At 40.9% G+C, this 21163-nt stretch overlaps 1 protein-coding gene across 27 annotated transcripts in view; it reads left to right on the top strand.

Annotated features, from left to right (window-relative positions):
* DENND1A (DENN domain containing 1A) overlaps positions 1-21163 on the top strand; it is a 459444-nt gene that overhangs the window by 225326 nt on the left and 212955 nt on the right. For 22 of the 27 annotated variants that reach the window (XM_039861390.1, XM_039861395.1, XM_039861386.1 and 19 more), the window contains 2 exons: positions 3357-3467; positions 20531-20631. In XM_039861390.1, coding sequence (XP_039717324.1) covers positions 3357-3467; positions 20531-20631 — 212 coding nt within the window. The remainder of the gene's footprint in view (positions 1-3356; positions 3468-20530; positions 20632-21163) is intronic. The other 5 variants (XM_039861385.1, XM_039861381.1, XM_039861396.1 and 2 more) reach the window with 1 other exon arrangement.

Below are 21163 nucleotides of genomic sequence, written 5' to 3'. Positions count from 1 at the left end.
GTTACTAAGTAATTGATTGTTTCATCTGACTCAGACTCAGGTTTCCTAAAGTCGTATATTATGTTCTTTACATACTACCTTGTCACTCTTCCAGGCTGGTGTGTTTCCTCTTGTGCCCAAACTAGGGAGCGGTAGTCTTCAGTCAGGTGCTTCCTCCACTCATTGATTCATTCTTTCATTGAACTGCTAGATGATGGGGTATGTCATTTTACCCAAAGGGACCTCAGGCTAGTGGTAAAAACATACTTGTATCTGAGTGATTATAAGGTAGAGACAAATTGCCATGGAAGCACAGAGGGAAGCTTGGCAAACGAGTTGAGGAAACCTTCAGCTGGGGCTTGAAAAGTAAGCGTGTGTCCTCAAGGAAGAGAAGAGCATTCTAGGCAGAGGAAGCAGCAGAAGTAAAGGTCTGGGGTGTGAAAAGGCACGGCAGGTCTGAGAGACTGAGGACTGGCGTGGCTTATGCCCCTGGATGCTTCGGATGCGGGAAAGGAAACCCCTCTCTCCACGAGTTTTCTTCTGAGGTGAGGCTGGTCGGAGCTGCAGGTCCCCCCTAGAGCTGCTTCCCAGGTCCCCTCTGCCCACAGCACTCCCGTGGCTGAGCAAGGCTCCTGGGGCTGTCACCACTCCCACCCATGCCCACCCGCCTAGGCAGTGGCTTCCCAGAAGGAAAGAGGCAGGGGAGGAAGCAGATAAGAAAGACAGCTTCTGTTTAGACACAAATATCTTGGTAATCAGCACAGATGGGATGAGAAATACCAAAAAAAGTACATGACAGTTTAGAGAGAATTTGACTAAATGTTACATATTTTTAACATACCTGTATAGAGTTTTTGGAACAAGCACCTGGATCTCTCAGAACATGACCGGGCCTGGGGGTTATGCCTCAACCAAGGGATGTTTTTATTTCAGAAATGTCCCCTTCCCCATCCACAAAAGTATCCTCGTGATTTTTTTTTTTCCTCCCACCAAAATAAGGCACAGGATTTGTCTCTGACGCTGTGTCTCCTTATTTGGACGGCAAGCTGTGTAACATATTTCTACCCAGCGTGAAGCTTCTTGGCAGACTCTTGAGGCCACGTTTTGGTGGCTTCAGAGTTATCTTTGGATCTGTCAAAAGTGCTAATGGGCTTTCTGGCCTTCTTTAAGCTCCTCATTTCTATTTTCTTTTTCCTTCCATCCTCTCCTAAAAGAAAAATTCATGTAATTCATCAGCAGTTAAGCATTTTACTGAAACGCTCAGCTGAGGGCCTTGTATTTTTATTTGCGAGAATAGCTCTGCCATGTCACTGTCTTCAGAACAAACCCACCCTGACATCATTAGCTCAGCACTCCTCGGTCCACTAGGCAAGAAAGAGATGCGCTTGTTGACTAATTCAGGCTGCTTTTCGTTTTCGTTTTGTTTTGCTTTTCAAGTTTGTCGAAGAGGCCAGTTGGTGTGGTCGTTAGAGCAAGAGTTTTGAATTCAGGAGACCCGGTTTTGAAACTTGGCCCTTTCTAGCTGGCTGACCTTTAGAAGGCTTTAACCTTCCTGAGCCTCAGTTTCCTTGTATAGAAAGTCGAGGTGGCAGTGCCTTTCTCAGGGTTTTTGAGAAGATTAGAGAGAACAGAGGTAAAGTGCCTTGTTGTCCAGCACATAAGGGTTATTCAATAAATGGGGTAATAATTTTGTAACAGACGCTTTTTTCTTTCTTTAAGCATACTTTGATCCTTCTTTAGTACTATGCTCTGCTTTCTTTTTTCGAACATAACTTTACTATTTTTGGTGATATAAAAGAAGAGCATAGGTTTAGAGACAAACCCACCCAAGACTGAATAATGCCTTCTCTGCTTACTGTTTAACCTTGGTCAAATTACTTCACTTTCTCTGTGGCTCTGTTTTCTTATCTGTGTACAGAGATGGTAATACCTGTTCAAGGAGTGGTTTCAAGATGAAGTGAAATAATACATGTAAAGGCTTGTATATTGCAGATGTTTAAAAGTACTTGAGTGGGACAATGTAACGTAAGGGGAAGTATATGGGTTATGGGGTTGGATCTGAATGCAAATTCTGACTGTATCAGTTACGGGGTTTCTCCCAGACTTATTTTATGTATATATTGGAAAGATTAATACTCAGTGGATTTTCGTGAAGATTGCATGAGGTTTTACGTACCTGGTACCTGGTACAGTGCCTGGTACTTCGTAGTCAGCGTATGGAGCTATTAAGTCACTCTTTATTTATAAAGGTCGATGGTTAAACTGGTCTTCCGCTCAAGCAGTAATAAATCGTAAGGTAAATGCCCGTTCTTATTCCCAACCCACAATATTGTTGAAAAGCACTTTATGCTATTTTGCATGTAAAATCCACCTGGTTTACTTGAATTTATGGGTTATAGATCTTTCATAATTATAAATTGCAACCCCTGGCAATGGCGTTCTTTCCTTCCCCATCCCCTTCATTTTCAGAGGATTCATATTGTGTGGCATTGAAAAGCTGTAACATTGAAGAAATTAGCATATTCATGTGTATTATTAAAGTCAGGTGGGTATGAAAGGGTTGCGGAAATGAAACACATTACATTTTTTTCCTGAAATCTGTAAAGTACCAATATATAGTTCTAATTAAAGGAATGAAGCGCAGTCTACAGACAAAAGCTAGTTAAAACACTGCTTTGTCACAACTTGCTGCTGCTTGTCTTTGATTTTTTTCTTCCTTTTGAGCGAAATACCTGGAAATTGTAAATCTTCGAAGTTGCTTTAATTCCAGCCGAGTCATTTCAGAGATTGTAAACTTGCGGAGAAAGGGGACACCAGCAGTGGTGACCGGAGAGGAGCACAGGGACCTTTGTGGGTGGGATCTGTTAGACAGGAACAGACTCTGAGCCGCACTTTGCTCCCTGAGTACTTTCTTCTGCTTAGACATGTGGTACAGTGCATTGGGACAGTTCTAGGGTCTGGGGTCCGAAGATCTGAGCTGCAGTCCTGTCTTCATCGCTTATTAGACTTTTCGGTCTTGGCGTATCCCTCCCAGCCGTGGTGACCTCATTCGTAAGGCTGCAGACTTACCGTCCCGCTTACCGTTAGGAACTCCTACAAAAAAGCAGCGCAGCGCTGCGTGTGACCTCGCGTTGCAGACCGCAGTCACCACACAGAGGCGTAAGTGCTCAGACTGCTTCGTCTCCAAGGTCTCTTCCAACTTTGCATTTCATGATTTCATATGTGAAAGGGGTTTGGTCTCCCAGGTAGGAAGACGAGGACAGCAGCAGAGGAGAGTATCCGTTCTGATTATTTTGTTTCTCACGCTTTTATTAGATACCGCTTGTAATAAGAACCAACAAAATCAGCCACAAACCTCTCCTTCTCCTTTCTCCTAGAGAAATCTGACAGAATATTTCGTGGCTGTGGATGTAAACAACATGTTACATCTGTACGCCAGCATGCTCTACGAACGCCGGATTCTCATCATCTGCAGCAAACTCAGCACTGTGAGTAGACAGTCTCGAGACGGGCTTTTTCATTATGTTCTGTTAATTGAAAGATATATTGGGAAGATTTAAAGAAAATTTTAGAAAAAGAAATCAGCCACAGTCCCCTCAGATAGTGTCATGTCGTTTTCAGTGATGATTCATGTTCCTTTACAATGCCAGTGCATATTCCATTTGTTCCTGTAGTTTCACAGTCCATTACAAATAGTTCTCGATTTGATCCTGTGTTATGAACACTTTGCATATTTCCACATAAGCCTCCATCGTTGTCATTTTTTACATGTCTGTATTATGTTTCATGGTATGGATGCATCATCATTCACTAAGTCTTTCTTCTCTTGATGGCCATTTCGATTGTTCATAGTTTAACATCTTTTGACTGCTTTTGGCCAATACAGGTCATATTCTAAGGAATGGGACCACCAGGTCAAAGGACTTGATAAGCAGTATGACTTATGGGCTGACAGATTGCTTCCCAGACAGGCCGTGCTTGCTTATCGTGAATGTTGCCAGCTGTATACGAGTATACCATTTTCACTGCAGACTGGCCAGAGTTGTCTTTGTGTGTGTGTGTGCGTGTGTATGCGTGTGTGTGCACGTACGCACCCACATATGTGTTTTAATTTTGCTGAAAAATAGGCATAAAATGGAATTGCAAGTTTGCTTTATTTATAATTTCTTTGATTAGAGGTAACTGACCTCTAACCATAGATTTACTTCCTGTTTGTATTTTGTTCATGTCTTTCTCCATTTATCTTGTAAGGCTCTTGATTTTTTTAAAAAATAAATTGGAATGAGCTTTTTTCGCTATATGTACGATATAAACATTTTTCACATTCTTTTTAGTTTAGTTTTTTTAACTTGCTAAATATAAGAGTTTATATTTTTCCCAATATTCTACTATGAAAACTCAAACATGGAAAGTTGAAATCATTTTAGAGTGATGTTTTCTCAAACATCTCAAGGAATACATAATTTCAATTAGACAAACTCTAGGGAAAAAAAAGAGAATACACTCTAAGTTCTCTTGTGACACTTGACATTCAACCACATAAGGAGACATTACAAGAAAATTTATCAGTCAATCTCACTCATTAACATAGCTATAAAAGTCTTAAAATAGTAGCAAATGTATAAAAATATAATTCATAGTAAGTTGGGTTCATCCTAGAAATATTAATAATACTAGAAAATGTAATAATATAACTTATCACATTAACATATTTAAAGTAAAAACTCATACGGTCACCAATAGAGAAAAAACATGACCACGTTCATGAATTAGGAAGACTCGATATATTGAAGACATCATTTTACTCCAAAACAATATGTAGATTGCATAAAATTCCATTCAAAATCCCAATAGAATTTTACATTGTTCTTGGCAAACATATTCTATAATTAATACAGAAAAGCCAAACATAGAGCCAATACATACTTGAAAAAAAAGAATGGGTTACCAGATATCAAAATTTTTAAGACACTGGAAATGGCACAGGGATACGTGAATAGACTGATGGAACAGAATAGAGTTTGTAGAAACAGACCATATGTGCATGGGGTCTTTGTATATACCACAGAGGTGATATTATAAAATTTGGGAAAATGGATGGGTTTTTCAATAATTGATTATCCACATGGGGAAGAAAAGGAAGATAATTTCTATCTGACATATGCAAAACTGAATTCCAAATGGACTAAGGACTTAAATGTGAAAAGCAAAATTTAAAAGACAAACTAGGCAGATAATCTCTTTGATCTTGGAATAGAAAAGGATTTAATTAATCCACAATATATGTTGTATAAGGGAAAAGATTGAAACTGTGAACTTTTGTTCATTAAAAGATAATATCCAGAGAACGAAAAGACAAGTCACAAGCTGAGGTGAGGTATTTGCCATATATACAACTGACAGAGGATGAATATCTGAAATACGTGAAGAACTACCACAGTTAAAAAGCAGAAGAGAAATCTACCATTGGCAAAAAGCATGAATAGGAGAAACACAATAGCTAATGAATATGTGGAAAGATGCTCAACCTCAGTAGCAGTCACAGAAAAGCAAATTAAAACTACAGTGATTAAAACACTAGGTTTGCAAAAATTAGATGTCCGATAAAGCCAGGTATTGTATTAGAGGTGTAGTAGGGAATTTTATTGTCTACTCTTTGAAGAGCATGTGACGTAAACTATTTGCATATGCCCAACACTCAGCAGGTCCACCTGTGGGCAGAGGGTGTGTGTGTGTGTGTGTGTGCGTGTGTGTGTGTGTGTGTGTGTGTGTGTGTGTGTGTGTGTGTACATATACCTACACACAGTTCTTGGTCCTGTAGAGTGGGATACCTGTACAAGCAAGTATAGCACCATTTGCTTTTGTGTTTTAAACCTGGAAAGAGCTCCCATGACCATCAACAGGGAACTGATAAATTGTATCGTTACACAGTGGAATACTGTATCAGTGAGGGTGAACTACACTATCAAGCTACAGAAGAACATACAGTATGATTTCATTCATATAAAGTTCCAGTAAGAAAAACTAAGTGGCATATTTAGGGACACATACAGACTACAAGGGAAACAAAAAGAAATGATTAACACAAAATTTAGGTAATAGTTTCCTTGAAGGGAGTGAAAGAGTACAGCTGGGAAGAGGCATAAGGGGACATCAAAAGTATTGTTTTCTGTCTTGAGCTAGGTTACGGATCAACTAACTTCTGTAAAGGGTCTAATAATAAATATGGCTCCGTAGCCCATATGGCTTTCGCTGCACCTACTGGACCCTGACTTTGTAGGTTATAATCAGTAAACTAGTGTATGTGGCTGTGTTCCAACAAAGCGTAATTTTTAGAAATAGGAGTCCGGCCAGACTTGGCATTCGAGCTGTAGTTTGTCAACCACTGAGTTAGGTGCTGAGTTTGAGAGTCTTAAGGTCCGCCCCCGCCACCCCCCCTTTAAAAGTTCCTTGTATGCTATACATACTTTTGTATGTATGTATATTTCAGAATTTTTGAAAAGTTAAAGGTACCAAGCCCTTTTATCATGAAATTTTACAGTACAGGGTTAAAGACAAAGTAAGTCCTGTACAAAGGTTAAGAAGCAAAATTGCACAAGATTTTGCAGTGGCAGTTTTAGAAACCAGAAGATGGTCGAGCAGTGTCTTGAACTTCTAAGGGAAAACATTTTCTAACGTGAAATCCTGTCCTTAGAATGCAAGTGCTCAGAGAGTGGCAGCGCATCCCACACCCATCAGCCTCCTGGGTCTCTGCCTTCCCACTCCCCCTTCTATGTTGTCGGGGAACCGTCTATCCTCTTGAGGGCCAGGTGCTCTGCTGTCCACCTGACTTCATTCAACATGTGTTTTTCGTGGCACTGTTGTGGGCACTAGGAAACCACGGTGAACAAAATAGGCAAGCTTGTCCTCATTAAGCTTACATTCTAGTAGTGAAGACCTTGAACAAGCAAGGGAAGTTAAATATATGGTATTAAAAGTAGTATTTACAGTGGCCTAATGATAAGCACTAAGGAGCAAACCAGAGAAGGAGAGTGGACAGGGAGCGGCAGGCGGCAGGCCTTGCACTGCTGGACAGACAGCCAAGGGATGCCTTGTTGAGAAGGTGCCCCTTCAGGTTCCTTCTTGCTACCTTAAGGAAAGTCTTCCAGCATTGAGCTCTTCTCTCCTGCATCAGTTTCTTCCTTCTCTACTGGTGCCTTCTCATGAGCTTAACATTAGGTATAATATCCCGCAAACTTACAAACAAAGCGAAAGTTCCTTGACCCACTTCTCCTTTATGCCATTTCTCTTTCCCCTTTTAGAATGCAATTACTTGAGTTATTTTCGATGTACCGTTTTCTCTCCCATTCTCCGCTCCGTCCTCTGTGGAGTTAGCCCCGCCTCTCCACTCTAACAGCTTTCGTTTGGGTCACCGATGACCTCAGGTCAAATAAAATTAAAATGAGTTAATACTTGCAAAGCTCTTAAAACAGAGTCTGGCATGTAGTGTATGGATATGTTTATAGTAATAACTTCTATAACAGGAAGTCAAATATTAATGCTTAAAATCAAATATTTAGAAATAACAAAAATATTGTGATTACTGTAAATTTAGGGTAATCATGAGATGAACGGCTGTTTTTCAGTATAAGCTCGATAGTACATTTTGTTTTGTTTTTAAGGCTTTATAAACATGTATAACTTTGACTTAAAAAAATAAATAAATAAAAATCTTTTTTTTTTTTGACAAACAAAACATAAAAAAAACCTTTTTTTGATTCTTTACTGAGTTCCGAACTTTACTGACTGATAATAGAAATCTCTTTAGGGAGAGGGGGTCCCCTTACATCTCACCTGCAAGCAGCAGCTGTCCTGATCAGTTATGTGCATTTTCCACGGGGACAGAGTAGCTGAGCAGACTTGAGTTTTATCCAAGACTTCAGACCTCACCAATTTCAGAATTTTTTAAAAAAGTTTTCTAATTGTTGCCTTCTGTTTCCTCAATAGTGGCTTGTTATTATCTTTTTGATTAGAAGCGGAATGCAAAGTCTCTTTTAGCCTGAAGTTTCTGATGACCCTCTCTTGACAAATCGAGATGTGGCCTGTCATACCATAACAAACAATGTTTTTCTCAATTTTGTGTGATAAGATATAGGCTTAAATGCTCCTCAGACCCATTAAGCATCTGAAGGATAAAAGCCGTTGAACAGTCTAGAGTGCCATCTTCTATAAAAACGACTGCATCAGTAGAGACAAACCCAGCAATATTTAGTTCGGAGAGGTAATATTCATTTTAGGCTTTCTTGGTCAATAATGTGATAATTCTGTATAAGAAAAATGTAAGTTTCTATTTTCTTTTCTCAGTTAATGTATATTGATTGTTTTCCTTTATAAGTGATAAATAGGGAAGGCTTAACTAAATCTTGTTCTCTAATGTAGATACTTCAATGTGATTTCTTCTAGCACAAAGGCCTCATTTTTCTTCCAGATTTTCATATCCAGCATTTAATATGTATTGCTCTTTGGTAACTCTTGTGGGTTACAGGTAGGTCTAAAATAAGACCTTTATAGAGATGATATCATGTAATTCCAACAGCAGTCCTAGAAAGTTGATATTATTCCCATTTTGCAGAGTAGGCTATCACAGAGATGGGATAACTTGCCCAGGGTCGCATCCTGGATGAGAGAGAGGGACGTGCAAAGAGGTCATCGTGAGCCAGTTTCAAGAGAAGGGAGACTTTGGCTTCAGAAAAGGGAGAAACGTCCAGGAATTACACATACAAAGGAATCTTAGTCCCTTCAAAGTGCTTGTCTTGGGGAGAGGTTATGTTTATTGGGTGCCGCCTCTCAAACTGTTGTCAGAATCCTAGTGTGGGAACTGTCACAGGAGCCAGAGGCACATTGTTAAGAATATTCATCCCACCAAGGGAATTTGAGAATTCTCATAAAGAGCCCAAAAGATAGTCTGAGCCGAATCTTGGATAAGGCTGCTGATGTAGCTAATAAACTGGCTTGAGGAAAGTAAGTTCTGATTGGATATTAATTAGAGGAGCTTCATGTGTAACTTGTAAATAGCTCCCAGACTACCAAAGAGCTGTGATGACAGCATCCACAGACTAAGTGTGTAGAACACCCTCATTTAAATTCATGCTCTGTGTTTTATATGGAAGGCCCCTAGCCCTCCCCCATACCCTTTTAAAATTCTTCAAAATTAAGCTTTTTGAGCCACCTACTCTGTGCCAGGCATGGCGCTAATCGTCTATTTTTTTTCATCGGTTCTTGCCGCAACCCTAGGTGCTAGTTGGTTCTATTTTCCTTTTGCAGATTAGAGTATTGGCACTTGGAAAGTTGAGTGCCTTGTCTGAGGTGACCCCCAGAGATGGACTAAAACCCACTTACTTCCCTGGGCTCCAAGCTAACCCCCTTCTCATTACCCTATTCTGCCCCCCGGGCAGCCCCGCCTTCGTCACACCTTCCCTTTGACACTTGACTCCAGAGAAACATTCTTGATGTGATTCCGTTGACCTTGAACTGAAATCACAGAAAGACCGTTAGCCCGGCCCTCGCCTATGAACGCACACCTATGCTTTCTATTTCAGATTCAGTGAGCGCTTTCGACGTGCATGGCACCTGGCAAACTGTGTGAGTCTCTAGCCGATGCACTCCATTAGCCAGAACCCGTTTCCATGAGCGCTGTGCAGATGAACCCGCTCTGCCTCCCATCCCACGCGTGCCGGTCCCCTGCGGGGAGCGCAGCCGTGACATCTTCCCTAACTCGCTGTGGCTTCGGGGTTCATTACTGCAGTTCCTCCCAGTCCCTGTGTGCCTTGGTCCTCATAGCCCTTTCTGTGATTTAGGGGTACCGCAAGAAGTTCTGAACACTAAGACTCTCCAGTAAATAATGACAAAGGCATATTTACTTTCCAAAGGAACATATATTCATGGTATTCAGTGGAAGCTTTTGAAAACAAATTTTTAGGAAGGAAGTATGGTTCAGTGGAAAGACCATTACCTGATTCACTGAGCCTCCATATCTAATTATTTGTATGATATCCATAACTCTGAAAGAATTACTACTTTTCTGATAATGCCCCATTTAGGGAAGAAAAACTAAACTAGTATCTTCTTCCAGTCAGTTTCTTGCAAACTAAGTATTAGTCCCAGAGAATGTAGGCATCAGCTGGCCCTGGACACTGGTGGCCTGGAGAGTTGTGGGCAGTACTAATGTCTCCCCATCGGCACCCTTAGGTCTCGCCCTTAGGAGATGCTTCAGGGTTGGTAAGAAGGCATGGGTACCTTCCCAGCCTTGCCCAAATCCTGCCCCGCCCACTCCCACCAACAGCTTCCACTGTCTTAGTACCACCTGGTCTTGTGACCTAAGAAAGGCCAGTTTGTGAACTTGGGAGTTTTTCAGTTTTGGCCTCATTTTCACTTCTTTCCTGATGACCTCCACCTGGTCGTGACCAGGCCAGCCTGCGTAATGGTTTGGGTACCTGAATGATGTCCGTAAGGCTTTTCCTAGCTCTTCTGGACTAGAAATAATGAATCCTCTGCCTGTCTGCAGCCCTCGAAGTAGAGACGAGAGTGGCAGCTTAAGAAGCCTTGAAGCACTGGGCCCGAGCCAGGGCCTCTTTGCCCGCACACTCCACTCTGCATGTTCCAGCCGTAGGAACAAACTGCATTATTTTGTTTCAAACTGTGCTCGAGGGAAGCCAAGACCTTGTAACTGGAAACTTACCAAACAGAGAATTCTGAGACTAAATTTAGTGTCCTATTTAAAAAATAAAATAAGTCGAACATTTTGTTTGTTCATCTTTTTTTATATTAAAAAAGAGAGATTAACCGAGTTCACACTAGCAACCTAAGCGTACTCAAAGAAGTGAGGAGAAAACTGATCCTTTTGGTGAAGAGGGAGAGCCTTAGCAAATCTAATGAAGTGACAGGAAATACGGATGCTGCAGCCAGACTTCCAAATAGCATAGCCTCTCTAATCTCCATCACATAAAATTTTACCAGGGCTCAGAGAATATTAAGAACTGTTAGACATCAATGAAAGAGACTTCCATTGGCAGGAAGTAGGAGGAAAGATTGCTATGTTTTATTTATGTGGGTTTTCTCTGGTTTTTAAGTGTAAATACAATTAACTGCTTTTGAACTATGGTCTTCATTTAATTATGTGTGAGTTGGTTTACTCTTGTTCGTGTTGAACTATAACAACAATGAAAAACCCCGAGACGTTATAGAGACAGTAATACGTAGAATATAAACAGTTTAATTGGTGATACTTTAAAATTTGCTGTGACTTCAGCCCGCATGGGCTTCCTCTCTTGCCTCTTCTCCCGTGGCTTCAACAAGCATTGAGCACATTTTGGACTAGACAGAGGATTCAAATTGCTCGTGGATCCCAAATGCTAATCCTTGGGTTAGTTGTGTTAGAATCACCCAGAGAACTTATTGAAAATTCGAGTAAATAGACACCAGCTCCAGACATTCTGGTCTAGGACAGAACCACAGAATGTCTATTTTTTAAGATTCCCCACATGATTGATACATTCAGAAATAGTGAATAGACAAAAGTAATATTTAGTCTTTGATTGTTGTTATTTTGCATCATTAGACTCATTTTCATTTTGAGACTGCATAATGGAGGCAGGTTAAGTTTGTTTAGAAGACATGAGTACAGAATAACACTAAAAAGTTCTTTGATCCATGTTTCTCTTTGGAAGAGCTTTGATTTTGGTATTGGCTAGTGTAATCTGTTTCAGCTTTCAGTAATGTTGGGTGCTGATGCAGTCCACCAGTACAATTTTGGGTACGTGTGTATAAATAGACAAGAGAGGTCATGTTTCTTTTTAGCCATTACACTGAGAACATGTCAGAGAATCTTATTATTTTAATAGCATAGTCAATGTGTGAAGTAAATCATATATTCCTTAGATTATAGGGTGGATATCTTATTTTTTGTGAATCAAATTCATATGAATTCTTATGATCAAATCTCTACAAAAAACCAATGGGTACTAATGGGTAATATTCAAGTCACTGACTTCTTAATATACTTGAAAAGCCCTAAATGGCCCCCACATTTGCAGACATCTATGTGAATTTCATTAAAGAAATTCGAGCACCTACTGCGTGCTAAGTCAGCAAGAACAGGAACTCATTTCCTCTAGTGTCTGTGGGCCAAAAGTGCAGTCACTTTGGCAGGCCAGGTAGTGTGATGTGAGATGTCATGCAGTCAGGGATCAGTACAGGCCTTATGAAAATTCACATTTTTTTTCTTCTGCTACAATGATAGCTATACAGTCTACCAGCTAGATGATTCAGACAGCTCTGCAGGTGCTGTCTTTACCCAAGAAAAGAGACAGCAAAGCTGGAGGAGTGAGCACCAGATCTCAAGTCAGGATGGTTTTGTTCGATTTGTACCTGTGTACTCAATCTTCCCTGTGTTATTCCTGTCCACATGGCCTTCAGTGGCTTACCTGACCTGAGTCTCTCTGTCCTCTTCTGTAAAAATGGTGTAGGTAGTATTAATATCCACCTCGGGATTGTTGAAAGGATTCAGTGGTCATAGATATGACAGCATATAGCCCAGTCCTGGACACAGACCAATCATTCAGTAAATGTTGGCTGTGAATCTCACCCTTGTGGGGCAATAAACCCCAATTTAACTTTCAGAAACAAGGAGGACAATAGAGATCCTGGAAGAGCTCTGCAGATTTAATTTAATAAGTGGTGATATGGATGGTGAATGAATCCAGGCAATGGAATAGTCATGGCAACTCAAATGAGGCTTTCCATATCCACCCACCTCTCATTAGTCACATAGTCATTGACTAAATTGTCATTTTCTTGTTCAAGTCTCCACAGTCATCACTACATAGCACTAGAATGGCCTTAAGAAGTTGCAGTGTTCACTTGATGGAGCATTACCACCTGACCAGCCCTCCAGGGATGGGGACCAGCAGCTTCTCATTCCACCCTTCCAGGCTGGGCTCTGAAGCCCGGGCTCTCTGGGAAGCAGACCTGATTCTTGCCCCAGGCAGAATTAATGATTCCTTCTTCATATGCAACACTCTCGAACCTCTACTACAACACGTCTTTCTAATGATTTTGTGTTGAAGTTGATTGTTTGCATTTTGATCTTCGTCTGTTTTAAATTGCTTGAGGGCATGGCACGTACACAGAGCAGGGTACTCACTAACTGTCAGATTACACAGGTCAGAACTCAGAGGCAGTTTCTTATGAGCTAAAAGCAGACTCTGGAGCTAGACTCCCTAGGTTCATATCCAAGATCTGCCACTAGCTCTGTGACCTTGAACAAAGTACTTAACATCTAGGATCCTTGGTTTCCTTCTGTAAAATGAGGACAATAATGATACCTACCTTATAGGACCATTGTGAAGATTAAATGAGTTATCTGTATGTGAAGTGCATAGAACACTGCTTGGCAGACAGTAAATGCTGAGTTAAGTGTCATGGGGGAGGCTGCCTTATAGCTGTGACTTTCTGAGTTTACTGTCACTTTCTAAGGTTGGGTTTGCCTGGCATAACTCTTCAAGAGAAGACTTTTTCCTCTGTGCCTTCAAATCTAGTAATTCCTACCACCCGAAGTTTCCTCAGTTTCTTCTCTTTGTGTGGATACCTGACAGGCAGGTACTCATGATCCCATGCTTACTTGTGCTTCCTTTCTTTTAAAAAAATGTGATTTATTAAAGCAATCGTGTAGATGAACTAAACATAAATTATGATCTTAGAAATATTTTCAAAGAAACATAAATAGCCACTTATACCAGACTTGCGTTGGCAAATAGATTTCTTCTTGAGTGCCAGTTTAGACCGACTGACTTGGTCCCATGTTCAGAGGGATCCTCAGGCTGTATCCTGACTCCACAGCCTGTTAGTATTGTCTGTCATAGGTAGAGAGCATGGAGGAGGGGAGGCACCTTGCTGTCCTTGTCTTTAAATGAATTATCGTCAATCCCAGTGTAACTTGGCCTTTTTCTTTTTCAACTTAAAAAAAAAAAAAAGTCTGTCCTCCCTCACTCCTGGTGCTCCAGGCTTGTTTACACCAGAGTTTGCCATCCCCTCATTTCTGCCTTCGCTTTGGTAGTTAATGCTTTTCTCTGGTAGTTCTAGTTGCTTTGATGTTTTGAAGTGTCAAATCTTGGCATGAAAGCATGTTGCCCTGATTAATAACTTACTCTAATTACTCTAGCTAGGAGGTAGCCTTGAAAAAAGGAGCGGGGGGAGCAGGAAGAAGCGACCGAGAGGGCGGGTGATTGCCTGAGAGACCTTCCTCTTGACTGGATGATCTTGCTGTTAATGGAAGGTACTGGCCTCGACCCCGTGTTGGTGTGCTGGGTTTTCGTGTGTACTTTTTTTCCTTCCCTTTCCCCCAGAGGATAGTGGAGAAGCAAGAGATAGGATGAGTTCCACCCAACTAAAAGAAAAACTGCTTGAAGAAAGACTGTCCTCCGCCCTCACAAAGAAAGACAGAAGTGTTAAATTTTGACATTTCAACTAAGAAAAGCAAGACCGTCTCTGCTCTTTTCCGTCTCTCTACTTGCACGGCAGCCTGTCTAGACTAGCTGCAAGTCTTTCATTGCTGAGGCTTGCTGAGTTGCCTTTCTGCTAAAGCATCTTTGATGAGTTTCTTAAAAGCCAACTCTACCCTCACTAAATGTAGTAAACACAATTGGAACGTAGCTGAGCCATGTATAATTAAAGGTTTTTCTCATACTCTTAGAAGGGTTGAGTAGGTTAACTTTCAGATTTTACTTAAAAATCATTGCTGATCTTAACAGTGGGTTTTACAGTTGAGAATAAGTAAAAATCAAAAACAAGCAAAAACCCCACAACACTGTTTGAATCATGGCACCATTTCTTTCCTGATGACAACAGAGATGCTATATAATGAAATAAAAGAGTCTAGTTCTCAAATTGGAAACACTAACTTCTACAAGACATTTTCTACAACTATTCTATATAGATTGATTCTTGGTTGAAACGAGTGGACTCAAAAATGACCCCTCTTTAAAGGTGACAATCAGGTATTCTTTCTGTACTCTTTGATCAGTTTCCTGATGTTTGGGTTCAGAGGAGAAGGCCCAGTGCCTCTAACTCAGTGATGAAGCAGGCATCAGTTTGATATTTTAACGTTCTGAGTTCCAGAATGTGAAGAATGACCGCGACCATTTGATTTTTTGCTCTGCCAGCTTTTAGAACTTGGACTCTCAATACCTTTCAAAGTGTACAGCTTCTAGTTGTGACCTCTTAAGCAACTGCAATTTGTTAAGTGTCTGGTAATCTTGCCTATTATTTCTCATGGTGTTAAGCTGGAGGCACTATAACATTCCCCAAACATTTACTCAGCACCTGCTCTGTGTCAAGCATGTAGTAAGAGATAAAGAGAGGAACTGAATGTGGGCTCTGTCCTTGGAAGTTCGCATCTGTAGTCTCATGTCCCTGGTCTCCTAGATCATCTACTTCTGACGTCTCACAGTGTCAGGGGCCAAGCTCAGAGGAAGGCTGTGCCCTTCGCAGTTAGGCGGTGGAGCTGGGTGGCTGAAAGAGGATGGTTCCTAGATAGCACATGAATTCTAGGTGGGCCCTTGTAGCAGCAGAGATGAGAAAGCAAGACCAGCTTTGAGATGGGCCCTGCGTTACTTATGCTTAGTCAGTATGGCTGAAGGCGAGCGGGGCAGAGGAGGCACATTCTTCATGTCAGAGGATGGCAGTTCCTCTAGGTCAGCAGTCCTCTGCCTTTTTGGTACCAAGGACCGGTGCTCCTATGAGAATCTAACGCCTGATGATCTGAGGTGGAGCTGAAGCGGTGATGCTAGCGCTGGGGGGTGCTACAGATGGCTATAGCTCGCTGGCTGGCTGCTCACCTCCTGCTGTGCAGCCCCATTCCTAACAGGCCACGAACCAGTACAGGAACCGGTAAGGTACCAGTACCGGTCCACGGCCTGGGGCTGTTGGACCTCTGCTTTAGGTCACGAGTTGTCAAAGCTGAAAGGGGGCACAGGGATCATGTAGTCCAGCGTCTCGTTTTCCATATTGGGGGAATTGAGACCCAGGACAGGAAGTGGCCTGCTCAGATCAAAATGAGAAGTAGTGGAAACTCCATGCCAGTATGCGAAAGGGCACATGGTGGAAAGCCAGACTTTCAACTAGGTGTGCAAATTGGAGTGTAAGCCTTTCCTTTGACAGTCATTACTTCATTGTCTGGAATTTCCTGTGGATTAAAGACACTAGGACACCTTAGCTAAATGTAACTAATCCCCAGGAAATGGCAGATCCGTGTTTGTTTTAAAATGATGATTTTTTTGTTAATTGGTATTTCGCCCTGAATATTTATTCATCTAACAGCAAGGCAACTGCATTTCTACAGAATTTGGCCATGCTGCCAGGGACATCTCCTCCAGTTCAGAACCCTCAGCACAGCGTGTGGCACAGGGTGGGCACCAGAACATCGTTTAGTTAATTTCTGCATTGTGGCCACACAGTGGCCACTGTAGTCTGATGACCTGAATGTGAGTCTTAGTTCTGTCACTAGCTGTGTTGCCTTGGGCAAGGTATCTCACCTCTGAGGCTGTTTCCTTATCTGTAAAATGTGGTGATGAGTGTGTATGTATGTAAACACACACACACCCCTATAAAGTAATACTTTGCAAGATTTAAACCCCCACCATGGTGCCTGGCACATATACTGTTGGGATTTTATTTTTAAGGGGATATTCTTACTTCTAATCCTTATTAAATTACAAAGCGACCATCAGGAATCAGCTGAGGCATTGGGATCTAAGAGTGTGACAGGCTGGGCATTTTCTCTGAGAAATATCTTAAATTTTTTAAAACTGTGTCTTCGTGATTTTTTTCAATTCTGTCATTGATCACTCCTCATTCTTGTCCTACCCCCACTGCCTTTTCCCTTTCTCTCCCTTTGCCTCAAAGAAAACTAATGAAGCCATATAGAAAGCTCCGAGATAGAAGTGACCTTGTGCACCTTTAATTGAGGACAGAATTTGCTAAAAGTGCGTCCAAAAACCCACCAGTGGTTTACTTTACAGTCTGTATCCTGGCTAGACTGGCTGTTGGCTGTATAATTTGTCTAGTTTTGTCTGGAGTCTTAGACTATTCAGCTGCTTCAGGGCAAAATCTTTTGGGGTGTCATTAAATGGGATTGATAATTGGCTTCTGATGAATATTCATTGTGACTAATGACTTTGGGCAAATTTTACACATACTATCTTTCTATTCTCCCAAAGAGTGAGATTTTGATAGGATCGTTTTCCTCAACTTGCACTTCAATTAAATATTCACAATACTCTTTTGTTGACTGCAATCCAAATCGTATACTTTCATTACTTTTAAATTTTGTGTTCTGTAAGAAATGTGCGTAGGCCTTTAGGACACTTATTTTGAAAAATGAGCTTGGTTTTAGAGTTATTTTTAAAATAAGCGGCTAATGATAATTTACATGACATAATATGGTATTTCTGATTAAGCATAGATCTGTTGTAACATTTTTTCTTGTGGTCGACTTAGCCGCTGTTCCTATTTGCACCATTAGCATTTGGTAAAAGAACCAAACAATTCCCTTTTCTGTTTGTTTTCTTAATCAAATGGGTAAATGCAGTTTACTCTCATTTCGGAAACTTGGCCCTTAGAAAACTCCCCAATGAGAATGACCATTGAACACTTTAGAAGTTTGATTTTTATGAGGGGTAAGAAATTTTAAAATCTCGTCATTCACCTTGGTCGAGTTTTTTTGAGGTTGAGGAGACATGAAAAGAACATTGTCTGAAGATAAGATCTCTGCCACTTTACCACTTGAATAGGATTTCCATTCAAACCAATTTAAGCTAAAAAGAGGCAGGTAATCAAGTTCTGTCTCAACCAGGAACATTCTGTTGAATGACTTTTTCAAAGAGAATTGCAAATGCATTCCTGCAATGATGATACATTACATTTGTGTGGCATCTTACAGATTTTAAAGTGCTTTTATTTATTTGATATGTTGTAGACTTATAGAGTAGGCCTATTATTGAATGAATGCATGAATTAATTCATCAACTTGATTTTCCAAAAAGTGGCATATTTGTGTGTCTAAGCTTGCTATTATTGTTTTGGAATTTGAGTCAAATACTTCACTCTGTGAGACTCATGAAAATATTGATCTAGTACTGTTAAAAGCCAAGCCACTATCTTTACATTGTGACTATAGTCTAAGAATTTGTTTTTCATTTATTCAAGAAACATTGCATGAGCTAGCACTTACATATATGCTCTCTCACTGAGAACATGGAGAAGAAAAGAGAGACAGGTCTTTCTGTACTTTGCAGTGAAAGGGCAAACGTAGACAGTTACAGCCGCATTAGAAGTGGGGTGTATGCCTGGGACAGCCATGCAAGGAAGGTACCGCACACGCAGAAACGAGAGGGAGGGCAGAAATCTGGGCCAGCCGGGAGACAGGTGGAAAGACAGGAAGTGGGGAAGGAGTACATGCCTCCCCCGAGGTCTGAGATTGATCTATTCCAAGGATAAACTTGGAGAAGGCAGAAGAGACTGGTTTCTCTGCAGGTAGACTGGGAACTGGTGGGGACATGCCTGTTCCAGAGACTTCTCAGTGAAATGTTACATGGACCTGTACTTCAGTAAGAGTACTTTGGTAGCTAGTTCAAGGATGGGCAGAAAGAGCTGGGGCCCAAGGCCAGTGTCACCCTCCAGCCTGACTTCACAGTGGACTTGGAGTAAAGATGGTTCATTTTCCACTCATTCAACCAAGAAAGATATTTCATCTCTTTTAACCCTGAAGAGATCAGTCACGTGTAATATGACAGACTGCCTCCTTTGTATGGAAACCTACCCAAATGGGTCGAGAGGGATGGAGTAAGCCTACAAGCCTTGGTGGAGCCGGCTCTAGAGAGTTCGCTGGCTCAGCTCCTGTTCATGACAAGTCCCTGATTTAAAGAACGGGTTGGAGGGAAAAGGCAGAGGAGGTGGGCGAGGGAGTGGTAGCCCTGGCTTTAATACACAGCGCTCACAACTGTGAAACATCAGCAGCATATCCAATTTAAAGCCGTTCATGTTACACTAACCTCTGGGATTCTTTTAACTGGGCCTTGACACGTCAGTCTTTCGCCACGTAAATGTCCTTCTGTCAGCAAAGACCATTTAACAGCTTCCAAAAGAAGCAGATTCCTCATGGGAACAGGCTTCCCAGAAACCAAAGAAACAAGGCAGAAGGAAACATGTGTTGTTGGCTTTTGTCACTTCATAGCCATATCTCCAAAGGTGTTGGCTTTTTTTTATTCTTTTACTATATTGAATTTTGCAGCAATTTTATTCCATTATATCTTTGTTTCCTAAAATTTTTATTATATCAGATACTGAGTGTATGATGTGTCTAGCTCTTTAAAAAAAAATGAAATAGGGGCATGTCAAAAGAACAGGGAGAGGAAGGATTAGTCAGTGAACAGTGCTGGAGCAATTGATTAACTATGTGGAAAAAATAAATTCTCACCTCAGTCCTTAAACCTAAATTAATTCCAGATGGATTAAAGAGTTAAAGGCTAGGGAAAAATTTGGAGGACTTTCTTAGTATAAAAGCAGTAGAAACAATCATGAAGGAAAAGATTTGTCTATGTGTTGTTTAAACCTCTTCACCTAAAAAATTTAAAGAAAATTAAATAAAGAGAAAGTATTTTCCAGAACATTGCAAAGGATTAGTGGCCTAAAAAGAGGAATAGTCCACTTACCTAAGAAATATAGCCAAGAAGCATATGACCAGATGTTCAGCCTCCATCATGAACAGAAGAATAAAAATAAAATCAAGATAGATTCAATTTTAAAGCTACTGACTTGACTGCAGTCCTTAGTGTTGGAGGTGAGGCACAGGGGTACATTCTAGCACGAGGCTGGGGAAGTGTAAAGAGCCTCCATCTTTCATCTATTTATTATATTAATACATTTATTATATTTATATTATACTTATTAAGTGCCTTAAAATGTTTATAACCTTTGTCTCTGAATTCTACATCTAGGAAACAGATATAAAAATTATGGACCTGTTCTGATTATATAACTTAATGGTAGAAGAGTGGTTAAATATAATATGGGAAATTCATTGAGTGCCATTAAAAGATATGTTTTCCAGGAATATTTAAAGATGTGGGAAAATGCCAACAAATAATATTAACTTAAAAAAAAAGGGCAAATGAACACTGTAGTTACAGTAATTCTAATTTTATTAGAAAAGGAAATATAAGTGCATGTGTATGTAATATCCCAAAATGTTAAATTATTTTCAGATGGTGAAGACTTTACTTTTATTCCTTTTTCCATTTTCTAACTTTTCTACTGTCATTGTTCATTAGCTTCATAATCAGATAATAAAATAGATTTTTTAAAAAGCAAGTTCTCATTAAATTTGAATTAGGGTGGTCGAGTTAACTTATTTTAAATATGTTCAGAAGCCTGGATTTAATATTATTGCTGAACTCAAATATGACCGTGTCCTCACTCTGATTTGTATCTCTGACTCTCCAATTGGCTTCTCTTCCAGCTGACTGCCTGCATCCACGGGTCTGCCGCCATGCTGTACCCCATGTTCTGGCAGCACGTGTACATCCCCGTGCTGCCTCCGCATCTGCTGGACTACTGCTGGTAAGGCCGCGGCTTCCCCTGCCCTCTGTCTTCCCTCCTCCGGGACCCGTCCAGGAATGTTAGGTCTATAACTCGCAATGCAGTCGGTGACTCTAAATTAAAAAGACTAACCAAAATGATATGAATTCTAGACCACATGACTTCACGGCCCTTTCGTTTCCAAGCGGCTTCTGTATGTGTCACAGCATTCTTAAGGGTTCAAGTAGATAATACTCTTCCCATTTCTCAGTTTGGGAAAAGCAAAGCACCAAGTCATGGGATGATTTTTTTTCCCCTGCTGAGACAAATTGGAAACTGGTGACAAGAACAGTTGAGATCCCCCAGGTCTTCAAGTGTCGGCCCTGCCCTGGCGTTGTCTGTGTCACCGGCTCTCGGCTGCGGTTTGGGAGCATAAGCCAGACCCCCATACCCTCTGAAGTTTTTCGATGGGAGTTTCACTGTTCAGTGAACTGTGTTTTAGTGGAAAGAAGGAAAGCAGGCTTTAGAGTCAGCCCTGCCTTCTTGGACAAGTCACTAGGCTGCAGATTTTGTT

Source organism: Pteropus medius, unplaced genomic scaffold (assembly GCF_902729225.1).
Source record: "Pteropus medius unplaced genomic scaffold, Ma_sr-lr_union100, whole genome shotgun sequence".
Taxonomy (NCBI): domain Eukaryota; kingdom Metazoa; phylum Chordata; class Mammalia; order Chiroptera; family Pteropodidae; genus Pteropus; species Pteropus medius.
This window is presented reverse-complemented; position numbering and strand designations above follow the sequence as displayed.